At 44.1% G+C, this 22,294-nt stretch overlaps 1 protein-coding gene across 1 annotated transcript in view; it reads left to right on the forward strand.

Annotated features, from left to right (window-relative positions):
* Positions 1-22,294, forward strand: part of csmd1b (CUB and Sushi multiple domains 1b) — a 1,295,488-nt gene that overhangs the window by 609,928 nt on the left and 663,266 nt on the right. Inside the window, exon 19 of the mRNA XM_085996460.1 lies at positions 20,839-21,030. Coding sequence (XP_085852586.1) covers positions 20,839-21,030 — 192 coding nt within the window. The remainder of the gene's footprint in view (positions 1-20,838; positions 21,031-22,294) is intronic.

Genomic DNA, 22,294 nt, shown 5'->3' on the forward strand with positions numbered 1-22,294 from the left:
ATTTCCGAGCTTTTCTTTCTCAGGTTCTCTTGCCAGCTGTTCCTCGCTGTCATGCATCATCTCTCGGCTGGGAAGGGTATGCTTCCCATGGCTGCTGCTGAATTCTCTGTCGCTGAAATCAGTGTTGCCCCATGATTGACTGCCAGTAGCTGTAGCGAGGCTGGACTAGTCTCCCAGCTGGCTTCCCCCACCTGCAAAGTGGACAGATTTGTGAGCCCTGTTACATTTAAGCAACGTGGAGGCAGCAAGGCTGACTTATCCAGCAGGGCTGAATTACCAGCAGGCTCCAAACGATCTGGTTGGACAAAGTGGAGCTCTGCACACTGCACGCTTGCAAGCAGGCACAGAGCTCCATTCTCGGGCACTCATATGACGGCTATATTTTTAACGTTAGGCAATGGGGCGGTTGACACATTGTAAACCATAGAAAGCTAAAAGTAAAATGTAAAACAGAAGTCCAATGGAACTTTTTACAATTCTCTTCACAGCTGGTTACAGTTGTACTGCAGTCAGTGCAAAGCGAAAGCTTGTGAGACGATTTGTAGCATCTGTTATTAAGTTCCATTATTAACATTATTTCAGAGCTTCAAAACATGTGGGCCTGGGGTTTCCGCTTGGTTGAGCTGCTTTTTTCGGTGCAATTCTCCCAAAATCGGTGTAACCAGCGCAGAAGATCACTGGTTTATAAAACATCGCGCTAGAAGCCAGCCCTGCTCACAAAACCAGCTATGCCCCCAGGTTGAATTAATCGCCATTGTGAGTTTCCACTAATTGCACTCATTTGCAGGCCTTCGAAGAGGTTCTTAAAATTAAGCTTTTAAGGACACCAATAGGCACGTTATGAAAGCTTTTGAATATTATTTTTTTTTAAAATTTACTTTGAAACTGACTACCAATATATAACTAGTAAATGGTTCTACTTAGCTTTTTAAAATAATTTTCAGTTTTTTACAATCAAGTTACTCATAGGTGGTGGATGAGACACTCCGATTAAAATGCTTTTTGTGTGATAAACCCATTTTCAGCTGTATTAATCAAACTGTACAAAGTTACCACTCTTAACTACATCAAGGAATATTTTTTAAAGCAAAACATTTTGGATGCAATTTGCACCTGGGTTGCCGATTGCAGCCAAAGCGGAAACTCTACCCCGTGGTGTTATTCTCAGCCATTTCAGCTAGACCATCATACAAGCAGCTGCAGGTCAAAGGGAACAGTTAGGGAATTTCCTCTACTTGATTTGGATACAGAGTTACACCAATATTGATGCATCTTCTCAAAAGAAAAGGAACATTTCAATAACGATAAAATCTGTCCAACAGTTCCAGTATTAACATTTCCCATAAAGTCACTGATAAATAAAATCATTGATGCATGGTTTTCGCACTACTAAACTGCTCCTTGTTGTTTTGGGTGGCAGGCTCGTTATTTGTAGAGTTACTTTCAGTTGTTGTGCTGGCTCACTATTTTGTTGCTGGCTCAGTTTTTTGTTGCTTACCGACCTCTGTCTTTTCTTCTGTTATGCTCTGTTGCTGGCCAGCCCTATTTGTGTCACCATCGGGACGATTTTAACTTTCGGTGGTGGTGGAAAATCGGCAGTAACGGATTGGTGGCCCGTTATACACCTGCCCGATTTTCCTCTCCATTGACCTCAACGGAAAGGGAAATCGGGCGGGTATATAGTGGGCACCCGATCCGCTACCGCCCATTTCCCACCATCAGCAAAAGTAAAAATCAGCCCTGTTATGGAGTGTTCATGGACTCTCGTCTCTTCACTTATATATTGGGAATTACATCGGTGGTTCTCCCATTCCTTTTACGCGGTGTATCCGAGGATTCTACTAATCTTCTGGTGAAGTTATCGCAGCTGAACTCAAGAACGCTCAAGGAAATTTCTGACAATAATGATTGTTTTCTGCCGGTGTCTTCATCTCCTCTCGGCTGACACTCCAGTACAGTGCTGAGGGATTGCTGCACTGTCAGAAGTGCCGTCTTTCGAATGAGACGTTAAACCGAGGCTCTGTCTGCTTTCTCAGGTGGACATAAAAGATCCCACGGCAGTATTTCGAAGAAAAGCAGGGGGGAGTTATCTCCGGTGTCCTGGCCAATATATCTCTCTCAATCAACATCACTAAAAAACAGATTATCTGGTCATTATCACATTGCTGTTTATAGGAGCTTACCGTGTGCAAATTGGCTGCTGCGTTTTAAAAAGTACTTGATTGGCTGTAAAGTGCTTTGGGACGTCCAGTGGTCATGAAAGGCGCTATATAAATGCAAGTCTTTCTTCTTTTCCTAATCAGTCTGTCAGCGTAATCGACAGAACATAGTTTCTTCCATCTATTTCAAATAGATCACACCCTCCTGGGGCTTTTCTAATATGTGATGGTTAATAAGCATTTCCTTATGCTGTTTGGCTTCAAACTGTTGGCATATATCACACCCAGGTATGTACGTCAATATGTCCTTGTTCATCAGAGGTTGGTAAATTACTTCTTTAGTTCTCCATATACAATCCTGGATTCCAACGTAGCTTGATAGTTCATTTCTTCTCTCATACAGAGTGATATAATTATTCATTCTTTCTTGAATATCAGACCATCCCCTAGGCCTATTGTCTCTCTCATGTTGGAATAAACAGAGGTTTGGGGTGGCACCTCTCTTGTATCAGGTCATTCTTCATTTATTGTCATTCTCAATCATTTCCGATCTTCATCTATTCTAGTAGCTTGCAGAGTGTTGGTCATTCCATTCTCAGATAGGGGTAAATATTGCAGCAAATTGATAGTTTTTATAACTTTTACTGCTTCTGGATGTGCATCAATTAACATGACGTCTCTGTCACCTTTTCTAGTTGTATAATGTAGAAACTTTCTGGTTAGTGTACCAGCAATAAACACCCCAATACCTCTTTTGCAGCCAATACGAAATTCAGATATTTGAAAATGTGGCACCATTCTTTGGAGCCTTTTCGGTGCTTGAATTAAACTCTTTTGCAAAATGGCTTCCTTTGCATGTTTTTTGCTCAAGTCTTGGGGGAGAAATTTGGTATTGCCCTGTTTGGGGCGCAATTATCGGCCGAGCGCAAAGTTTAGTGCCTGGCACTAATTATCGCCTCTGACTGCAAACTTGGCTTCTATCGCCTCTGGAGGTGATTGGAGTGCTAAATCAGGCGCTACACACTTCTCTTAAGCGCTAACACCGAGGAGCGAGGCGCTACCTCAGAGCGCTGGCGAAGCTCATGTGATGTCAGTCAGCAATGGAACACAGACACACTGACGCTGGCCAGTTCTTAAAGGGGAGGGTCGATCTTGCTCTCCATCCACACCCTGTTCATTGCAGCCTTGAATCTCAGCCTGGAGAGACCTGTACATCAAATCTGCTGGAAAGAACAATGGAGAGACCCAGGGAAAGAGCTCAGAGTGCAGCCCCCATAGTCTCTTCTAAATCGATTCAAGGAAGGTCAAATCAAAATGAACCTGCAAAGTGCTGCTCAATACCCAACACTCCTTCACACAGCGTTGAATCTCTCCAGAAGTCTCTCTCTCTCTCTCAGAATGCGTGGTGCAAAAATGTTGCCGACAAAAAAGGCAGGAAGCGGTCGCCTTTAAATAGCGCTCCCCCAGTCCCTTCCCTACTGCAAAACATTCCCCTCAACCTGTCATTGCTAGCGGCAGGCAGAAAGGCAGGGGGTGCCACTCAATATCCGGTCCGGGGCGCTACTGGGGCATTGCACGCTCAACTGACGTCACGATCTGCGGGCACAGGAGATCGTGGTGGTAGTGTATAGCGCTGCCTCAAAATGTCTGGTCAATTTCGCGAGCAGTGCAAACATCAGCACGCCCGGGCACTAGTTGCTTTGCGCCCCATTAGCGCCCTCTTGGGGCACTAACGGGAGGCACAAAGCAACTGAATTTTTCCCCCTTACTGTTTACATACCAAAATCAATGACTATGAGATTTTTTAAATCTGAGCATCAGTTCTTGCTTTTTTTCTGTTAGAAATCTTGAGGCATAAGGCACAGGCTGTCCTTTTTCCATGATGTGGAGGATGCCGGTGTTGGACTGGGGTGGACAAATGTAAGAAGTCACACAACACCAGGTTATAGTCCAACAGTTTTATTTGAAATCACAAGCTTTCGGAGCGCTGCTCCTTCGTCAGGTGACTTCACCTAACGAAGGAGCAGCGCTCCGAAAGCTTGTGATTTCAAATAAAACTGTTGGACTATAACCTGGTGTTGTGTGACTTCTTACATCTTCCATGAGACATGCTCCCAGTCTTTTTTGGGCGTGTATATTACAATGTAGAAGTACGTACTTATTGATGTTAAGGTATTTTAATACTGATGATTAAGAAATGATCTTTCTGACCTTACTCAGATGTTTATCATGGTGACAGGCCCATACAAAGTAAACTTATTTCTTTAGAAGGTCACAAAGAGGAGATGTTACCTTTGCTACCTGAAAAGGAAATATAGTCATTCTCAGAATTCTCTGGATATCTTGCTTGTTGACTGGAGAAGGCGTCTTAAGAACTGCTTCCCTTTAGGAAGACCTATTTTCAGTCCATCTTCAGAGAGTTTTTGATCCAAACTTTCCACTTCTCATTCTTTGAGCTTCATTTTGTCCTTGTTCATTTTGAAAGCTTTTTGTTGGTTTTGCTTTAACAGAGTTTCCAATTTCCGCTAAAGGCTCTGTTCCTCTGTACTATAGACTAAAATGTCATCCGCCACAACAGTGACTCCTGAAAGACATGCTCAATTATCTGTATCTTCCAAATAGTTTCAGCAGACTCATTTCTTCATCAAACAAAATATGTCAAAACTATTTGTGCATCTGAAACTGTGATGGTTTTAGTTTCACTGGTTCAGGCAGAACATCATCTATGGTTCAAAGTAGGCATCGATTACAATTGAGGGCTTTGTTAAGTTGCTTTGGATCAATGCATTGGTATACTTTATCAACCTCCTTCATTACCACCACCATTAGAGAGACACTGGTGTAAGAACTTTCCATCAACAAGCTCATTAAACTGCCTCTACCCAAATCATTTTACAGCTAAAGGTTGGCAATTATGTAGGTGAGACTTTGAGATCGATTTGAATGGAGTTGATGGTACCTTCTAACTTGCTTTCTCTTTTGAAGAAAGACAGTTGAATGACTCTATGTAGAGATTCGCGTAACTCTGGTAAACAGGATCGAGTGCAAACCAATATGGTGGGTATATTGGGGGAAAAATTCAGTATCGACCCGTTTGGGGTGTGATTATCGGCCGTGCGCAAAGTTTAGCGCCTGGCACTAATTATCGCCTCCAACTGCAAACTTGGCTTCTATCGCCCCTGGAGGTGATTGGAGCACTAAATCAGGCGCTACACACCTCTCTTAAAGTGCAAAGGCCAAGGAGCGAGGTGCTACCTCAGAGCACTGGTGAAGCTCATGTGATGTCAGTCAGCAATGGAACACAGACACAATGGCGCCGGCCAGTTCTTAAAGGGGAGGGTCGATCTTGCTCTCCATCCACACCCTGCTCATTGCAGCCTTGAATCTCGGCCTGGAGAGACCTGTACAGCCAATCTGCTGGAAAGAACAATGGAGAGGCCCAGGGAAAGAGCTCAGAGTGCAGCCCCCACAATCTCTTCTAAATCGATACAAGGAAGGGCAAATCAAAACGAACCTGCAAAGTGCTGCTCAGTACCCAAAACTCCTTCACACAGCATTGAATCTCTCCAGAAGTCTCTCTCTCTCTCTCTCTCAGAATGCGTGGTGCAAAAATATCACCAACAAAAAAAGGCAGGAAGCAGTCGCCTTTAAATAGCGCTCCCCCAGTCCCTTTCTGACTGCAAAATGCTCCCCTCAACCTGTCGTTGCTAGCGGCAGGCGGTAAGGCAGGGGGCGCCACTCAATATCCGGTCCGGGGCACTACCGGGGTGTTGCACACTCGACCGACGTCACGATCTACCAGCGCAGGAGATCATGGCAGTAATGTTTAGCGCCGCTGCAAAATGTGTAGTTAATTTCGTGAGCGGTGCAAACATCGGCGCGCACGGGCGCTAGTTGCTTTGCGCCCCATTAGCGCCCTCTTAAGGTGCTAATGGGAGGCGCAAACCAACTGAATTTTTCCCCCACTGTGTTTAATCAGAGTTTAGGATGGAATATCACACACTAGTAATACAGCAAAAACACATGACCGTGACAAGCAGCTGGTACTAGACTCGATCGGACAGATGGCTGGCGTGCGTGAACAGTTCTCTGACTTGCAGCCTCTCTTTCTTTCGTCTAGACCTGGTGAGCATGGAATCACTCTCGAAAGAGTGTTCGACCAGCCCAACCTTTGCTTAGCTCTCCCCTCCACTGTCTGAGTGGGCAAACCCTCGGTGTTACTTTTATTCTCTTTTTAGGGTTGGGCCTGAGGCCAAATTATTGACAGGACCATTTAACCTATAGCGGTTCCTCTAAATCCTCATTACCCAATGGGGCATCAAGTTCTTTGTCTCGATAATTGGATGAAAGCCCTCCCCTAAAGGTGTCTCATAATCACATCCAATTTATCTTTCTTGTTTTTACATTTTGGAGGTTCCTCCATTGGAATTTGTCTTATCTCTCTTTGTCCCCATCCACCCTGTTACAATTGGTACTAGGCTTGGCCTTGTACCCCTTCAATCAAGAGGCCCATGTCAGAGCTGTCTTGCTCAACCTGCCATTATCCAAACTATCTCCCTTTAATCCAACAGAATGTTCCTTCCTGAGATGGATACCTTAACTCCCCTAAATTCCTTTTATTCTACGTCTTTCAACTAATTAACTTTTAATTATCTTCACAAGCAGTTCTGCTAAACAAACTCCAAATTCTACCTGTAGAGATTATAATATGGTTATTAGCAATAATGGAAGAAACATAGGTTGGACCTTCATTGGCCAAATTACAGAAACATTCACAAAGTCAAAACCCTAACTTACAACCAACAGATGTAACAGGCAAGGCCATCCTGTGGGCCCCTGTGTGGAATGTTTATGCCTCACCTAAACTAACTGAAGACATTTTGTCTGAAATTCCAATACGAACCTCCAGGAAAACAACAACAACAACTTGTACTTATATAGCGCCGTTAGTGTAATAAAATGTCCCAAGACGCTGCACAGGAGTATTTTAAGACAAAAAATTTGACACCGATCCACATAAGGATAAGTTAGGGCAGGTGACCAAAAGCTTGGTCAAAGAGGTAGGTTTTAAGGAGCGTCTTAAAGGAGGAAAGAGAGGTAGAGAGATGGACAGGTTTAGGCAGGGAATTCCAGAGCTTAGGGCCTAGGCAACAGGAGGCACGGCCACCAAAGGTTGAGCGATTATAATCAGGGATCCTCAAGAGGGCAGAATTAGAGGAGCGCAGATATCTCTGGGGGTTGTGGGGCTGAAGGGGGTTACAGAGATAGGAAGGGGTGATGCCATGGAGGGATTTGAAAGCAAGGATGAGAATTTTGAAATCGAGGCGCTGCTTAACTGGGAGCCAATGTAGGTCAGCTAGCACAGGGGTGATGGGCGAACGGGACTTGGTGCGAGTTAGGACACGGGCAGCTGAGTTTTGGATGACCTCAAGTTTACGTAGGGTGGAATGTGGGAGGCCAGCCAGGAGTTCGTTGGAATAGTCAAGTCTAGAGGTAACAAAGGCATGGATGAGGGTTTCAGCAGCGTATGAGCTGAGGCAAGGGCGATGTTACGGAGGTGGAAGTAGGTGGTCTTTGTTAGGCTGCGGATATGTGGTCGGAAGCTCTTTCAGGGTCAAATATGACACCAAGGTTGCGAACAGTGTGGTTCCACCTCAGACAGCTGTTGGGGAGAGGGATGGAGTCAATGACTAGGGAACGGAGTGTGTGGCGGGGACCAAAAACAATGGCTTTGGTTTTCCCAATATTTAATTGGAGAATTTTTTTGCACATCCAGAACTGTATGAAAACTGTATGAAAACGAAACTTATACATTAACCCCTTACTTGTCTTGAGCAGAAACATACAATCATTTAAATGCTATTATTCACATAGCCATATACATTTTTAGGCACCCCTAGTTTCTAACATCTAGCAGCTAGAACAAGTCAACATTCACTATTTGAAACTCACTGTTATACTTATTTTAGTTCTTGTGGATTTTAACACTAATTCTTAATTTCCCAAATGGTTTCATTTTTGTTTTGTTGAACGTGAGCAGTGAAATCTTAGAATCCTGAAGCACTCTGCCACTTGCCACATCGAACAGTCTCAGGTATTCATTCTCAGCTAAAAATGGAGTACTAAAGTCTTACTGAAATCTGACTTGTTTGTTGATTATGAGCATGTTAGCATGTAATTTGTCAGCAAATTGATTTTGTACAGCTCAAAAAATTTAAAGGAAGTGAATGTAACCTTTATCTCGGTCAAAATTAGCTTTATCTACAATGCGTAGTCACAGTTTGCCATTGTTCTGATGTTTCGACCTTGGACATTTGACTGAGAAATGGTTCAGTTCTCTGCATGCAATATATCCCCAACCCAAGCAGAAGAGGTTTCTTTCTTTCTGAAATAGCGGGCCAGAATCTCCTTGATCTGACTCATGCCAGAATTTTATTTAACTTAACGCCAGTTTCTATGCTGATCTAGCCAACGCTAATTCATACTGACATTTCTGAGAAAATCCTTAACATGCACTAGAACATAAAACCGGCGTAAAATGAACAGAAATCAGTGTAAATGATTGGGACATAAGAAAAGAGCGGAACATATACCATCATTTTTCTTTAAGTCTCTCTTTATCTTATAGTAGGGAAAATGCTAGAATCTATTATTAGGGACGTGGTAACAGGGCACTTAGAAAATCATAATTTTATTGGGCAGAGTCAACACAGATTTATGAAAGGGAAATCATATTTGATAATTTTGTTCCAGTTTTTTTAGGTTGCAACTAGCAGGGTAGATAAGGGGGAACCAGTGGATGTAGTGTATTTGGAATTTCAAAAAGCATTCGATAAGGTGCCACACAAGAGATTATTACACAAAAATTGGAGCCCATGGGATTGGGGATAATATATTAGCATGGATTGAGGATTGGTTAATGGACAGAAAACAGCGAGTAGGAATAAACGGGTCATTTTCGGGTTGGCAGGTTGTAACTAGTAGGGTACCGCAAGGATCAGTTCTTGTGCCTCAGCTATTTACAATCTATATCAGTGTCTTAGATAAGGGGACCGAGTGTAATGTATCCAAGTTTGCTGATGATTCCAAATTAGGTGGGAAAGTAAGCTGTGAGGAGGACACAAAGAGGCTGCAAAGGGATATAGACAGGTTAAGTGAGTGGGCAAGAACATGGCAGATGGAATATAATGTGGAGAAGTGTGATGTTACCCACTTTAGTAGGAAAAATAGAAAAGCAGAATACTTTAAATAGCGAGAGATTGGGAAATGTTGGTATTCAGAGGTACCTTGGTGGCCTTGTTCACAAATCACAGAAAGTTAACATGCAGGTACAGCAAGAAAGTAGGAAAGCGAATGGTATGCTAGCCTTTATTACAAACAGTATAAGAGTAAAGAAGCCTTACTACAATTATACAGGGCCCTGGTGAGACCACACCTGGACTACTGTGTACAGCTTTGGTCTCCTTACCTAAGGAAGGATATACTTGCCTTGGAGGGAGTGCAACAAAGGTTAACCAGATTGATTTCTGGGACGAGGAGATTGTCCTTTGAGGAGAGATTGAGTAGACTAGGCCTACATTGCCTAGCGTTTAAAAGAATGAGAGGTGATCTCATTGAAACATATAAAATTCTTAAAGGGCTTGACAGGGTAAATGCAGGGAGGATGTTTCCCCTGACTGGGGAGTCTAGAACTAGGGGTCACAGCCTCAGAATAACGGGTTGGCCATTTAGGACTGAGATGAGGAGAAATTTCTTCAGTCAAAGGGTTGTTTTTCTTTGGAATTCTCTACCCCAGAGAGATGTGGATGCTCAGTCGTTGAGAGTATATTCAAGACAGAAATCTTGGGTACTAAGAGAATCAAGGGATATGGGGATAGTGCATGAAGGTGATACAGTGACATAGATCAGGATTAAGTCAACTTTAGAGTAACTAATTAAAAATCACATAGACCTGTAGGAAGTTAGCTGGCTTCAAATGTTCTTCAATTTTCTACTTTAGTACTTCCTTTCAACCGACTCGAATAGATTCAGAGCGAGTTACTTTCAACACTATGTAGCATTTGTTATTAAGTTCAATTAATAACAATCTAGAAAAGCCTTCAGAGCTTCAAAATGCACTGTTATTTAGTAGCCATTTGAACTTTTTATCATCCAAATATCTCCAGGTGTGAGGGAACAGACAGAAAACTTCTTGTAGTTGACTGTAGACACAAAGGCCGCGAAATTCGCTATGTTAGTGCCTCCCATTAGCGCCTGGCGGGGGCGCTAATGGGGCGCTAAGGGGTTAGCGTCTGGGTGCAGCGAATGCAGTGACGCCCGCGAATTTCAGTGCCGATTTAGTGCTGGCGCTAACTCTTAGCGCCTGGGCCTCTAGCCCCTCGCAGATTGTGATGTCATAAAGTGCGCAGCGCCCCGCTATCGCCCCGGATGGAAAATTGACTCTTTTCCCCTGCTTTATCGCTTCGCGCCAACAATGTCAGCAAGAGGAGGCGTTGTGAAATTGTCTGGCCGCTTCGGGAGCGGTAATTAAAGGGAATGCTTTTCACCTCGCGCAACCTTTATTATTTGCACCAGTCTGGTGCCTGCGCAAAGTTTTTAATGTTTCATTGGTGCAAGATGTCCAAGCCCCCCACTTTGTAAGAGTGTTTGGGGCTGTTATGGCAGTCGCCCAGGTCGCCTTGCAAAACAGAACTAACGACAACTAGCTTGTGCAGCATCATTGGCCCTTCCCTTTAAGCGAGGGAAGCAGCCTCTGTGATGAAAGAGCGCCGTTTACAATGCGCTCGAAATTGTTTAGCACTCTGCCGCTACTGCCCCGCTCTCGAACTTTAGCGCCCTAAGTGGTTAGTGCTTGATTTAGCACTCCACGTCCCTCTTGGAGCGCTAAAACTCAATTTCGCGGGAGGCAATAATTTTTAGCGCCTGGCGCTAATTTTTCAACTTTTTAAGTTTTAGCGCCCCAAACGGGGCTATACCGAATTTCTCCCCCAATGTTACATCAATATTAATACAAAAACCTCTTTTCACACCACTCATCAAATTGCAATCTAATATCAGTTATACTGCATTGTAATTGGATCATCAACCAGTGGTCTGATAGCTAAGCAATTGGCTGAGCAGCAATTGAATTTTACTATTAGGGTTACGATTCATGATCACAGCCCTTGCCTGCATATCCTGTGTTCAGCATCTATTATTGAGCTTACCCGCTCTTTGGCAGGGATTCACTTAACTCGTTTTTTCTGAAAGGACCAAAATACTTTGGTTAATTTTACTGTCAGAATTGCAATTATGTAATGGATTGACAAAGATGATTTTGATAACCTCACTGACGTTAAATCCTACTAGAGCAATTATTCAAATCAGTGAAAAATTGTGTGTTAATATGATAGGCGGTTAGTTTGGCATTTCGTCAATTTAATGCGGTTGTTGTTTTTGGACCGTATGAAGGGAAGGAGAAATTATTCATGAACTGCATTGATATTGTAGAAAATACTGGGGTAGATTTTCGACTTCATTGCCTGGGTGATAATTTAACGAATCGCCCGCCCTTTACAGAACCTGCCCGAATTTCAGTCTATTGTAATCAATGGAACGAAAATGGGATGGATTCTATGGTGATCTGCTCTGCCAAATTACTGCCCAGGCAGTGAAGACAAAAATCTATCCCGTTTGGTATGTTGCTGTTGTCTCTTGTGTTTATATTCCCTGAATAAAAAGTGGATTTTGCTTTTACAACAAGAGCACTGCTTCAGCTCTTTGGGAAACCACATTTTGGTGGCAATAGTGGTTGCATTTCATAATAGGATTAACTTGTTTGTCGACTTTCTGAAGAGGTTAAGTTACTAAGCAGACTGGTTAATCAGCGTTAATGAGAATCACACCAAACACACCGCAGAGGATGCAGTTAGGATGAAAGAAAAAGATAGAGGCAAACCTTTCTACTCCCCATTTTTCAGATGTCTCTGAGAGTAAAACTGTTTCGAAACCTGTGCTTCTAAGGAAAAAGCAGTGACTTAATTATCAGACCATTTCCCTGGGACACACTGAGAACAGGGAGACTTGTCAACTGCTTTATTCCAAATGCTTTAACTGACTGGAGCGTGAGCTCATTTGGGTGTCTATTACAGAGGTTCCTAAACTGGTGGACACAGCAAAATGATCAGGGTGCTTGAGGAGGATGGGCTGAATTACTGTACACTTAGTGGATAGAATCATTGAATCATAGAAAGATACGGCTTCGAATTTGCTTTGTTCATTTAATTTTAGTCAACATCTGATATTAAAAGGGATCAGCGCCAGTTAAGTCATTACAAAACCATTCACAGCTATAAAAAAAGTCATTGTGATGTCAAAAACCACAAAAGAATAGACCGTTAGAATTTAACATATTGTAGTTTTATTCAGTGGATTCAAGTGGACTTGGTTAAGAAGCAGCGCATGAACTTTCAGCCCATTTCATTACCTTCTGAGTTAACTTCCTTCTTTCCACTGCATCGAATACGCACAACCCTTCCTAATTTGTCTCCCTGTTGTGCCCTTTTCCCCATTTTTCACATTACCACAAAATCTGTCCCCATCCTCATTTCTCTGTGAACCATTAGTCTCCCCCCTGCTCATTGCTGTGTTCATCAAGTTGAGGGATGTCAATACAGGGGATTGGGGCACTTTCCATTCCAGGCATCCAGAGTCAGCATCAGGAACTACCAGGCTGGGTATAATACCGCCGGATGCAGAACTAAGCTGCCTTTGAACAAATGCTCACAAATAAGACCACACTACAATCGTATCCTGGTGCCTTCCTTCAATATTTATTCAGTGACATGAAACACAGTTGAAAACAACACAGAAATCAAAGCAAAATACTGCGGATGCTAGAAATCTGAAAAAACAACAGAAAATGCTGGAAGCACTCAGCAGGCCAGGCAGCATCCGTGTCGAGGGAAACAGAAGTCAGTCTCTTGAGAGGCACTGCATCAGCACTTATCCACCACATGTACAAAAACAGAACTGTAAACATAGAGTGAACCCCTTTTTGTAGCAAGTTACTAGTCCTGTTTGATACATGTCTGAATCCAAGGAATGCCATATCAACTTGATTCAAATCTTTGAAAATAAAAAACAACCAGAATCCCTGTGGATGCATGATCACAATGGCGACCAATATCAACGTTTTTCCCCCGCAGTACTTTATCACTCGCGCATGCATATATGTTTGTTTTCCCTCTTTCTCTCTCAGACAAACACAAAAAGGTCACTGAGCATGTCACACACACAGACTGTTCTGTTGGTTTCTTCCAGTAACTATGCACAGAGAGAGAGTAAGGCCATTTGCCCCATGGAACATGTCGTCATAATTGAGTTGCACAGGAAAGGCACTCTGTTATGTATTGTGTGTTCTATTGTGTGTTCTCCTCCCACCTGTGGTGGCGCTGTCACAGGAGATAAATGGTTGGGTGTTCTCTGTTAAGTTTTAGCTCTCTTTGTTCGGAACTTTCCAGAACTTCCTTTCCTTCCAATAAAGCACTTCATGTTTGAATCTCTGAGTTCTGAGTCCTAAATTGTGTCTAGGTAGAAAGGTACCGACACAACACATTCCACCGGGAATATCCTTTACAACCATGCACACATCTGGAGAACACCTCTGGGCAGGTCACAACCACGGATGCTTGTTGTGTGTCTTATCACATACCCCGAAACAAGTGGAAGGGCAATTGGTCTTTGTATGTCACAAGTACAGGTATGGCACACAAGTTGAAGATCCCCTTTTGGATTTAACTGCACAATTTTAGATCGGAGGCTGAATAGAAGCTAACAGATGTTATTATGATGTGGATGGATCTCTTAGGTATGACATGCCTACCTGTATACAAGCTGTCATATCTCAGCTATTTCTGCATGAAACGAAAGTAGTAGAATTACGTGGCCAGGAATTTCCTCAGAGGTGCTCCTGCTTCACTGCTGTGTGTACGGCAGAAAGCCCGGGGGCAATTTTAACCTAAAAAATGGGTGGGTTGGGGGCATGGAGGTAGTTGAAGTGTTAAAAATTGGAATCCAGACCTGAACCTGCCTCCAGCCCTCCCGCTTCTGGTTTTAACGGAGGAGGGATGGGGGCGGGCAGCCAATCCACTGCCAGGAGGCGGGCTGTCTATTTAAATATGATAATGAGGCTGGAACCTCTGCTTTAACCTCCATTTTGTCTTTAAATTTAGCTAGTTAGGTTTTGCATGCCTTGTGAAACCCGCCAGCTAATGCAAGGCGAGGACTGCTGGATCCAGGAGCTAAGTGCCTTTACACCTACCTCCTGGATCCAGCGTCCCTACCTAACCCACCACCCTCCCCCCCCACCGCGATCAGAGACCCCTACGAGGCCTCCGATTTCCCCCAAGCAGACCTCTCCCCAATGAGGCCTCCCACCTCCCCCCCACCCCCAGGCCACCAGTCACCCCCACCCATACCTCCCGTTCCCCACCCACCTCCCACCGCTCCTCCGGACCTCCCCGTGCTGGTCCTGGTCCCTGATCTTCTTCCGACGCCCTCTCCTCCGCCGCCCCACCGCCCCTGATCCTCACCAGAACCCCACCACTCCCCGCCACCCCGCAGCCCCCAATTGTCATCGGACCCACCATGCTGCTGCTGCCGCCCCCTGGCTCCCACATGATCCCTTCCTCCCTCTTCTGTGCCTAGTGTCGCAGGCCTACCTGCCCCGGAGCCAGCCAGCCTCTCAATCTGGCTGGCTGCAGGTGGGAAACAGAGGCTTCCCATTCAAATCAGGCCCTGCCGTTAAAGTTGGCAGGGCCTGCAAGAACCCCGGCCTCCCGGAGCCCCCCCACCACTGCCCCCAACCCGCCTTCCCCATTAAAATTCAGACCTCCGTCTGAGCTAGTAAATGGGATTTATGCTGCACTTTCAGCATTGTTACAACGACTGCAAGGGAGCAGCTCCGAGGAAATTCCTGGCCATTACTTTTCCTGTCTTTGGACACATTTATAGTAACAATCAATGTTCTGTTGTGATTTTATGCTGCAACGAGAAGCTGGACCGATAATTAGAACACAAATTACAGTGCTTTAAAAAATTGAAGTATCCATCACAGCAGAAAATACCTATGGGATGGTCCCATCAACTAACAAATGATTCTTAACAAGCGTCACTGCTTTCAATTGTTTTTATAACCTTAAGGAAAGTAGCCAAAGCCTGACTGAATTTTAAATTTGTAAATCTAACACTCTTTTTGTTCTTAGATGTACAGATTAGTGTGCAGGTGTTTAGGTTTTAAAATATCTAAAGCTCGCCAGTCTCTGTGGGAAATTTCCTTTAAGAAAATTCAGATACAACCTTTGGGTGAGGCATGTGATTAAGAATGGTTTGGTGTACTAAATTACCTAAATAAAAAAAAACATTAAAAAAAATATGCAAATTCCAAAGTAATGGATGTTCTGTATTTCCAATACATCCGTAATATACTTCTCAACTTTGCCTAGAAGGCCTGTGCTTATCTTTTAAATGCTGAAAGCTACTTAGCTCTCCAGGAGTAAAGATAGCCTCTGTGGGTTGAAGAAATACAAAGGGGTAGAAATTGGACCTCCTTGCATTCATTTTACAGCCATAAAATGGGTCCAACAATGTAATGTATGTACCTTTAAGGGGAGAACTACTTTTTACAGCTCCTGTATACTGTAGTACCGGCAGTGACCACACCTGTATATAAACCCTGAGTAGTGATCTGTATAGTTAGTTCTAGAGTAACCCTCATTCAGTAAACACCTGTTGATCGTTCCCTGCAGTCTTTTGTCTGATTATTGAAGGACACAACATTAAGATACACGGATCTAACAAACAAGAGCCAATTTCTGGAACCAACTTTCTGCACCCCAAGGATGCCTGAAAGATGCCAGAGCCGAAATTGGGTCGAACTAGTTTCCAGGCAGTTTCACCGCTTCACTCCCGCTCTGATCTCTCTGTCCTCGGCCTATTACATTGTTCCAATGAAGCTCAACGTAAGCTCGAGGAACAGCACCTCATCTTCCGATTAGGCACTTTACAGCCTGCTGGACTCAACATTGAGTTTAACAATTTCAGATAATTATCCCTGCCCCCATTTTTCATGCAGTATGATTTTTGCCATTCCCATTTGCAACATTTTATCTTTCCTGCCTCTTACAAAAGTACAGGATGTTCTTTCAATTCCTTCCTCCCCTCCTAACCACTGCCACCTGCCCCCCCCCCGCCGCCGTCTCTGCACCTGCTTAATATCTGTAACATCTCCAGCTTTTTCCAGTTCTGATGAAGGGTCCCAGACCTGAAACGTTAACCCTGTTTCTCTCTCCACGGATGCTGCCTGGCCTGCTGAGTGTTTCCAGCATTTTCTGTTGTTATTTCAGATTTCTTGCATCCGCAGTATTTTGCTATTATAATACTTTCCAGGCAGCCCTGACAGGAGCCTAAATCAGGCGTTAGGCCCCTTACTTACGTAAATATGTGGACAAGCGCCTGTCTTAGGCCCCTGGCTGAGATTGAATTGTGAAGAGCGGCACAGGCTGGCCGCCCGGGCCTGCTCTGCTCATGATTCTTCAGTGGCCGACAACAAAGTTAAGGGGTGCCAGGGGAAGCGGGCGTACACTCCTGTCTCCACGGCACTTGCGATCGGCCCCATAGCTGCCGGCAAGGCAAGCGGCTTGACGTTTATCTATTTAAAATGGGTGCGCTGTCTGTGGAGGCACAACAGGTGCCAGCAGCTCGCCCAAATAATGGAAATGAGGCCCGAGGTTGAATTTCGGGCTAGCATCGGGCCTCCCGGTTTGGGCGCGCGTTCATGGCGTGTCGCTGGTTAGGTGCTCAAAAATGTGCCACAACCAATTTTTACAGGCAGAGAGTTGGGGTAAATGGTTCATTCTCAGACTGGCAATCAGTAACTAGTGGTGTTCTGCAGGGGTCAGTGCTGGGTCCCCAACTCTTTACAATCTATATTAACGATTTGGAGGAGGGGACCGAGTGTAACATATCAAAGTTTGCAGATGATACTAAGATGGGAGGGAAAGTAGTGAGTGAGGAGGACATAAAAAACCTGCAAGGGGACATAGACAGGCTAAGTAAGTGGGCAGAGATTTGGCAGATGGAATACAATACTGGAAAGTGTGAGGTTATGCACTTTGGCAGGAAAAATCGTAGAGCAAGTTATTATCTTAATGGCAAGAAACTGGAAAGTACTGAAGTACAAAGGGATCTGGGGGTCCCGGTGCACGAAACTCAAAAGGTTAGTATGCAGGTGCAGCAAGTGATTAAGAAGGCCAATGGAATGTTGGCTTTCATTGCTAGGTGGATAGAATATAAAAATAGGGAGGTATTGCTTCAGTTGTACAAGGTATTGGTGAGACCGCACCTGGAATACTGCGTACAGTTTTGGTGTCCATACTTAAGAAAGGACATACTTGCTCTCGAGTCAGTACAAAGAAGGTTCACTCGGTTAATCCCGGGGATGAGGGGATGGACATATGAGGAGAGGTTGAGTAGATTGGGACTCTACTCATTGGAGTTCAGAAGAATGAGAGGCGATCTTATTGAAACATATAAGATTGTGAAGGGGCCGGATCGGGTGGATGCAGGGAGGATGTTCCCGATGATGGGTGAAACTAGAACTAGGGGGCATAGTCTTAGAATAAGGGGCTGCTCTTTCAAAACTGAGATGAGGAGGAACTACTTCACTCAGAGGGTGGTAGGTCCATGGAATATGCTGCCCCAAAAAGCTGTAGAAGCTACATCATTACATAAATTTAAAACAGAAATAGACAGTTTCCTAGAAGTAAAGGGAATTAAGGGTTACGGGGAGCGGGCAGGAATTTGGACATGAGTCTAGGTTCGGATCGGTCATGGCCCTGTGGGTAGCGGCGCGGGCCCAGGGGCCGTGTAGCCTGATCCTGCTCCTATTTCGTGTGTCTAATTCTGTTAGATTCAGGAGATGGTTCTGTGATAGTGGATTGGCGGTTAGGATCAGATCAGCCATGATCTTATTGAATGGCGGAGCAGGCTCGAGGGGCCGATTGGCCTACTTCTGCTCCTATTTCTTATGTTCTTATTCTTATGTACCCCAAAGAGTACTTCTCCTGATGAAAAACTGTGCTTGAGTTACTGCACTTCTGAATTGGAGTGCACTTCAACCATATTTCTTATAGTGAGTGGCAACTTGTAACCGGTGCTTAATGCCTTATTTGACTATTAATCCTTAGATTGCTGGCAGGTCTAGGGAAATAAATCTCCCTGGGATTCATAAATTTCAACTCATGCGTTGTGATGCTGGGATGAACACTAACAGTATAGTTGCCAAAAAGAAACAACCCTTTACTCACCTGTTTCTACTGAACAAAGCCGGATCATTCATTTTCGAGAAGGGAGCAACTTCAAAAAGCTTGGTTGAAAGTCTAAACACTGAGGTTTCACTTGGTGGTATCACAGATGTCACCTTGTCAATCTCTAAAATTAGGAACTGCATCAACAACCCACAGATCAGGAGAATGCATAAGTGGACTCGACAGCAGCATGCTAAGAGTTAATGAAACAAACCGAGCGTTTGGACTTAAATTGTCTTTAACACTCAGCATTGGCCGTCATACCCATGGCCATCAAAATGGTTTGGGCTTCTCACACAGCCCATTGGGCGGACAGCCCGATTGCCCTGCCTATCACTGCCGATTCAGCACCCGAAGTTAAAATCTACCCGACTGTGTATTGCTTTTGACAATTCATCGCAACGTACTCACTGCTCTGTGAAAATCAATAGCCTTGCTGAACAGAAAGTTTCCCAACAGGCCACTCAGATGTATCTCACGACCACCTTTGCAATAATATTTTACCATGGCGGGGGCGAGGGGGGGCTGGGGGTGGGGGGGGCGCTTCTAACATCGTCGGGGGTGGAAAACCGATGGTGTTGTCTCGGATCCCATTGTATACCTCGCCTGATTTTGCTTTCTATTGAAAATCTGGCCGGGTGTATAACAGCCAGCCGATCTGAAAGTGCCAGTTTTCCATCCTCCAGCTGAAGTTGAAAGTTAGCCCCCATGTGTCTTAGATTGCAGCGGTACAGAGTTCAAGACTTCACTGAGTGTTGTACAGAAATAACATGCCTTGGGTCAGCAGGTATGATATGTTTTCCATGGGTATTGTGCTCCTTGACACACTGAATGATTCTAAGCAGCGTGCTTATCAATGTGTTCAGTATTTCAATTATCTGTGAATTAAATGGCAAGTAATTCATTTTGAACATGAACGATGTTGTGCCACTTGTAAAGTGTGAAGAATGAAATACTGCTATGAACGTGATTTAGCTAGTAATGACGTAGGATGTACAAGCTGGGTGGGAATGTAAGTTGTGAGGAGGATGCAAGGAGGCTTCAAGGGGATATAGATAGCTAAGTGAGTAGGCAAGAACATGGCAAATGGAATACAGTATAATGTGGAGAAATGTGAAGTTATCCACTTTGGTAGGAAAAATAGAAAAGCAGAGTATTTTTTTAAATGGTGAGAGACTGGAAAATGTTGATGTTCAGTGGGACCTGGGTGTCCTTGTACACGAATCACTGAAAGTTAACATGCAGGTACAGCAAGCAATTAGGAAAGCAAATGGTATGTTGGCCTTTATTACAAGAGGATTTGAGTATAAGAGTAAAGACGTCTTACTGCAGTTATATAGGGCCCTGGTGAGACCACACCTGGAGTATTGTGTACAGTTTTGGTCTCCTTACCTAAGGAAGGATATACTTGCCATAGAGGGAGTGCAACGAAGGTTCACCAGACTGGTTCCTGGGATGGGGGGATTGTCCTATGAGGAGAGATTGAGTAAATTAGGCCTATATTCTCTAGAGTTTAGAAGAATGAGAGGTGATCTCATTGAAATATACAAAATTCTTACAGGGCTTGACAGGGTAGATGCAGGGAGGATGTTTCCCCTGGCTGGGGAATCTAGAACCAGAGGTCACAGTCTCAGAATAAGGGGTCGGCCATTTAGGACTGTGATGAGGAGAAATTTCTTCACTCAGAGGGTGGTGAATCTTTGGAATTCTCTGAGGTAGAAGATCAGCCATGACCTTATTGAATGGCAGAGCAAGCTCGAAGGGCCAAATGGCCTACTCCTGCTCTTATTTCTTAAGTTCTTATGTAGTGGATTACTGCTAGTGATGACGCAGTACATAGAGCTTGAAATGACGCATAAGGTACCCCATAATAGACTGATGAACAAGGTCAGATAGTCACCAAGAGATCCAATAGGGAATTCAGAAGAAACTTGTTTACCCAGTGAGTGGTGAGAATGTGGAACTTGCTACCACAGGGAGTGTTTGAAGCGAATAGTATAGATGCATTTAAGGGGAGGCTAGGCAAGTATATTATGGATAAGGGAATAGAGGGCTATGCTGATAGATTTAGATGAGGAAATATGGGAGGAGGCTTGAGTGGAGCATGGACTGGTTGGGCCAAATGGCCTATTTCTATACCGTATATCCTATGTAATCCTATGCATTATTACTAATAATCATGTCAAACATAGAAGAGTGCTGCAAGAATTGGACACAGGGTTTTATTGTTGGAAGTGGGACTGAATCTATTGTGTTGAGTTTCTTCTGTAGTTGTTCCATGTCTTTGTACTGTACAATATAAAGTATTTTAAAGTACAATTTCTTGTTCGCAGGCTTTGATCTGATGAAGTGCGAGGATCCAGGAATTCCTAATTATGGCTACAAGTTGCGGGATGGAGGGCACTTTGCTGACACTGCTATCTTGTATAGTTGCAATCCAGGATATACACTACATGGAAGCAGTACATTGACCTGCCTGAGTGGAGATCGCAGAGTATGGGACAACCCTTTGCCTTCCTGTATAGGTAAAATCAATGAAAAATCTGAGCTTAGAAATTCCAGTTGCTGATCTTACATATTATATTCTTCCGCACCACCCCGCCCTCAACCCCAGTTTAACACTGGGATCAATCCCTTTATTTTGAATAAATAGGTGAACATCTTGTTAGTCGTAGTTTTGGGACCAATACTCCTGTAATTTTTTCCTGTTTTTCTAGTGAAAAGCTGGCAAGCCGGCTGCGCGGGATATCTGGTGCGCTTGCAGCTTACAGGGAACATTGTTTGGTCTATATTTTACTTATTTCTCCCGTTGTTCAACCTTCTTGTGCCAATATTATTTCTTTTTCTCAGCATTAAGGCTTCCCCTTATAATCTTCATATTTCTAATGAAAACAATTTGGGATCTGTGAATCTCTATGCATAGCTTACACAGCAAGAAGGTCCCAGGTTCAATTCTTGGTCTGTGCTGAATTAGAACGTAAGAACATAAGAAATAGGAGCAGGAGTCGGCCATTTTGGCCTCTCGAGCCTGCTCCGCCAATCAATAAGATCATGGCTGATCTTCCACCTCATCTCCACTTTCCTGCACTATCCCCATATCCCTTGATACCCTTAATATTCAAAAATCTATCGATCTCTATCTTGAATATACTCAACGACTGAGCCTCCACAGCCCTCTGGGGTAGAGCATCCCAAAGATTCACCACCCTCTGAGTGAAGAAATTTCTCCTCATCTCAGTCCTAAATGGCCGACGCCTTATTCTGAGTCTGTGACCCCTGGTTCTAGACTCCCCAGCCAGGGGAAACATCCTCCCTGCATCTACCCTGTCAAGCCCTGTAAAAATTTGACAATCTCAGCCAGCACAGCAGTAGAGGTGCTAAAGTAAGTTTCAGGCAATTCCCTATTGGATTTCTTGGTGACTATCTGACCTTGTTCATCAGTCTATTCTGTGGACAAGTTAGGGGAAGACCGAATGGTTCCTGCTCCTGGCAGTTACCCACTAATGCTGGCTGCAAAGTGTGTGTGTGTGTCAACTATGTCAGGTGAAGTTAGAATTGGGCTCAGCTGTGATTGCTCCCTAAGGTCAAGCAATCTCTTGACACTTTCTTTCTAAACACACAGAGGAAGAATCGGCACTTGAGAGAGAGATAGCAGAGGGCAGCTAGTGCCAGTGGAACCATATCCCAGAATAGATCAATGGCTTCAGGAAGGAAAGGAGAAAAAAAGTCTTCACAAAAACTGCAGTTGCATCATATTTGCAACTCAATTGCATTTTGCTATGAAGCTCA

This window comes from Somniosus microcephalus, chromosome 9 (assembly GCF_052327205.1).
Source record: "Somniosus microcephalus isolate GS21.2 chromosome 9, FLI_Smic_1.0, whole genome shotgun sequence".
Classification (NCBI taxonomy): domain Eukaryota; kingdom Metazoa; phylum Chordata; class Chondrichthyes; order Squaliformes; family Somniosidae; genus Somniosus; species Somniosus microcephalus.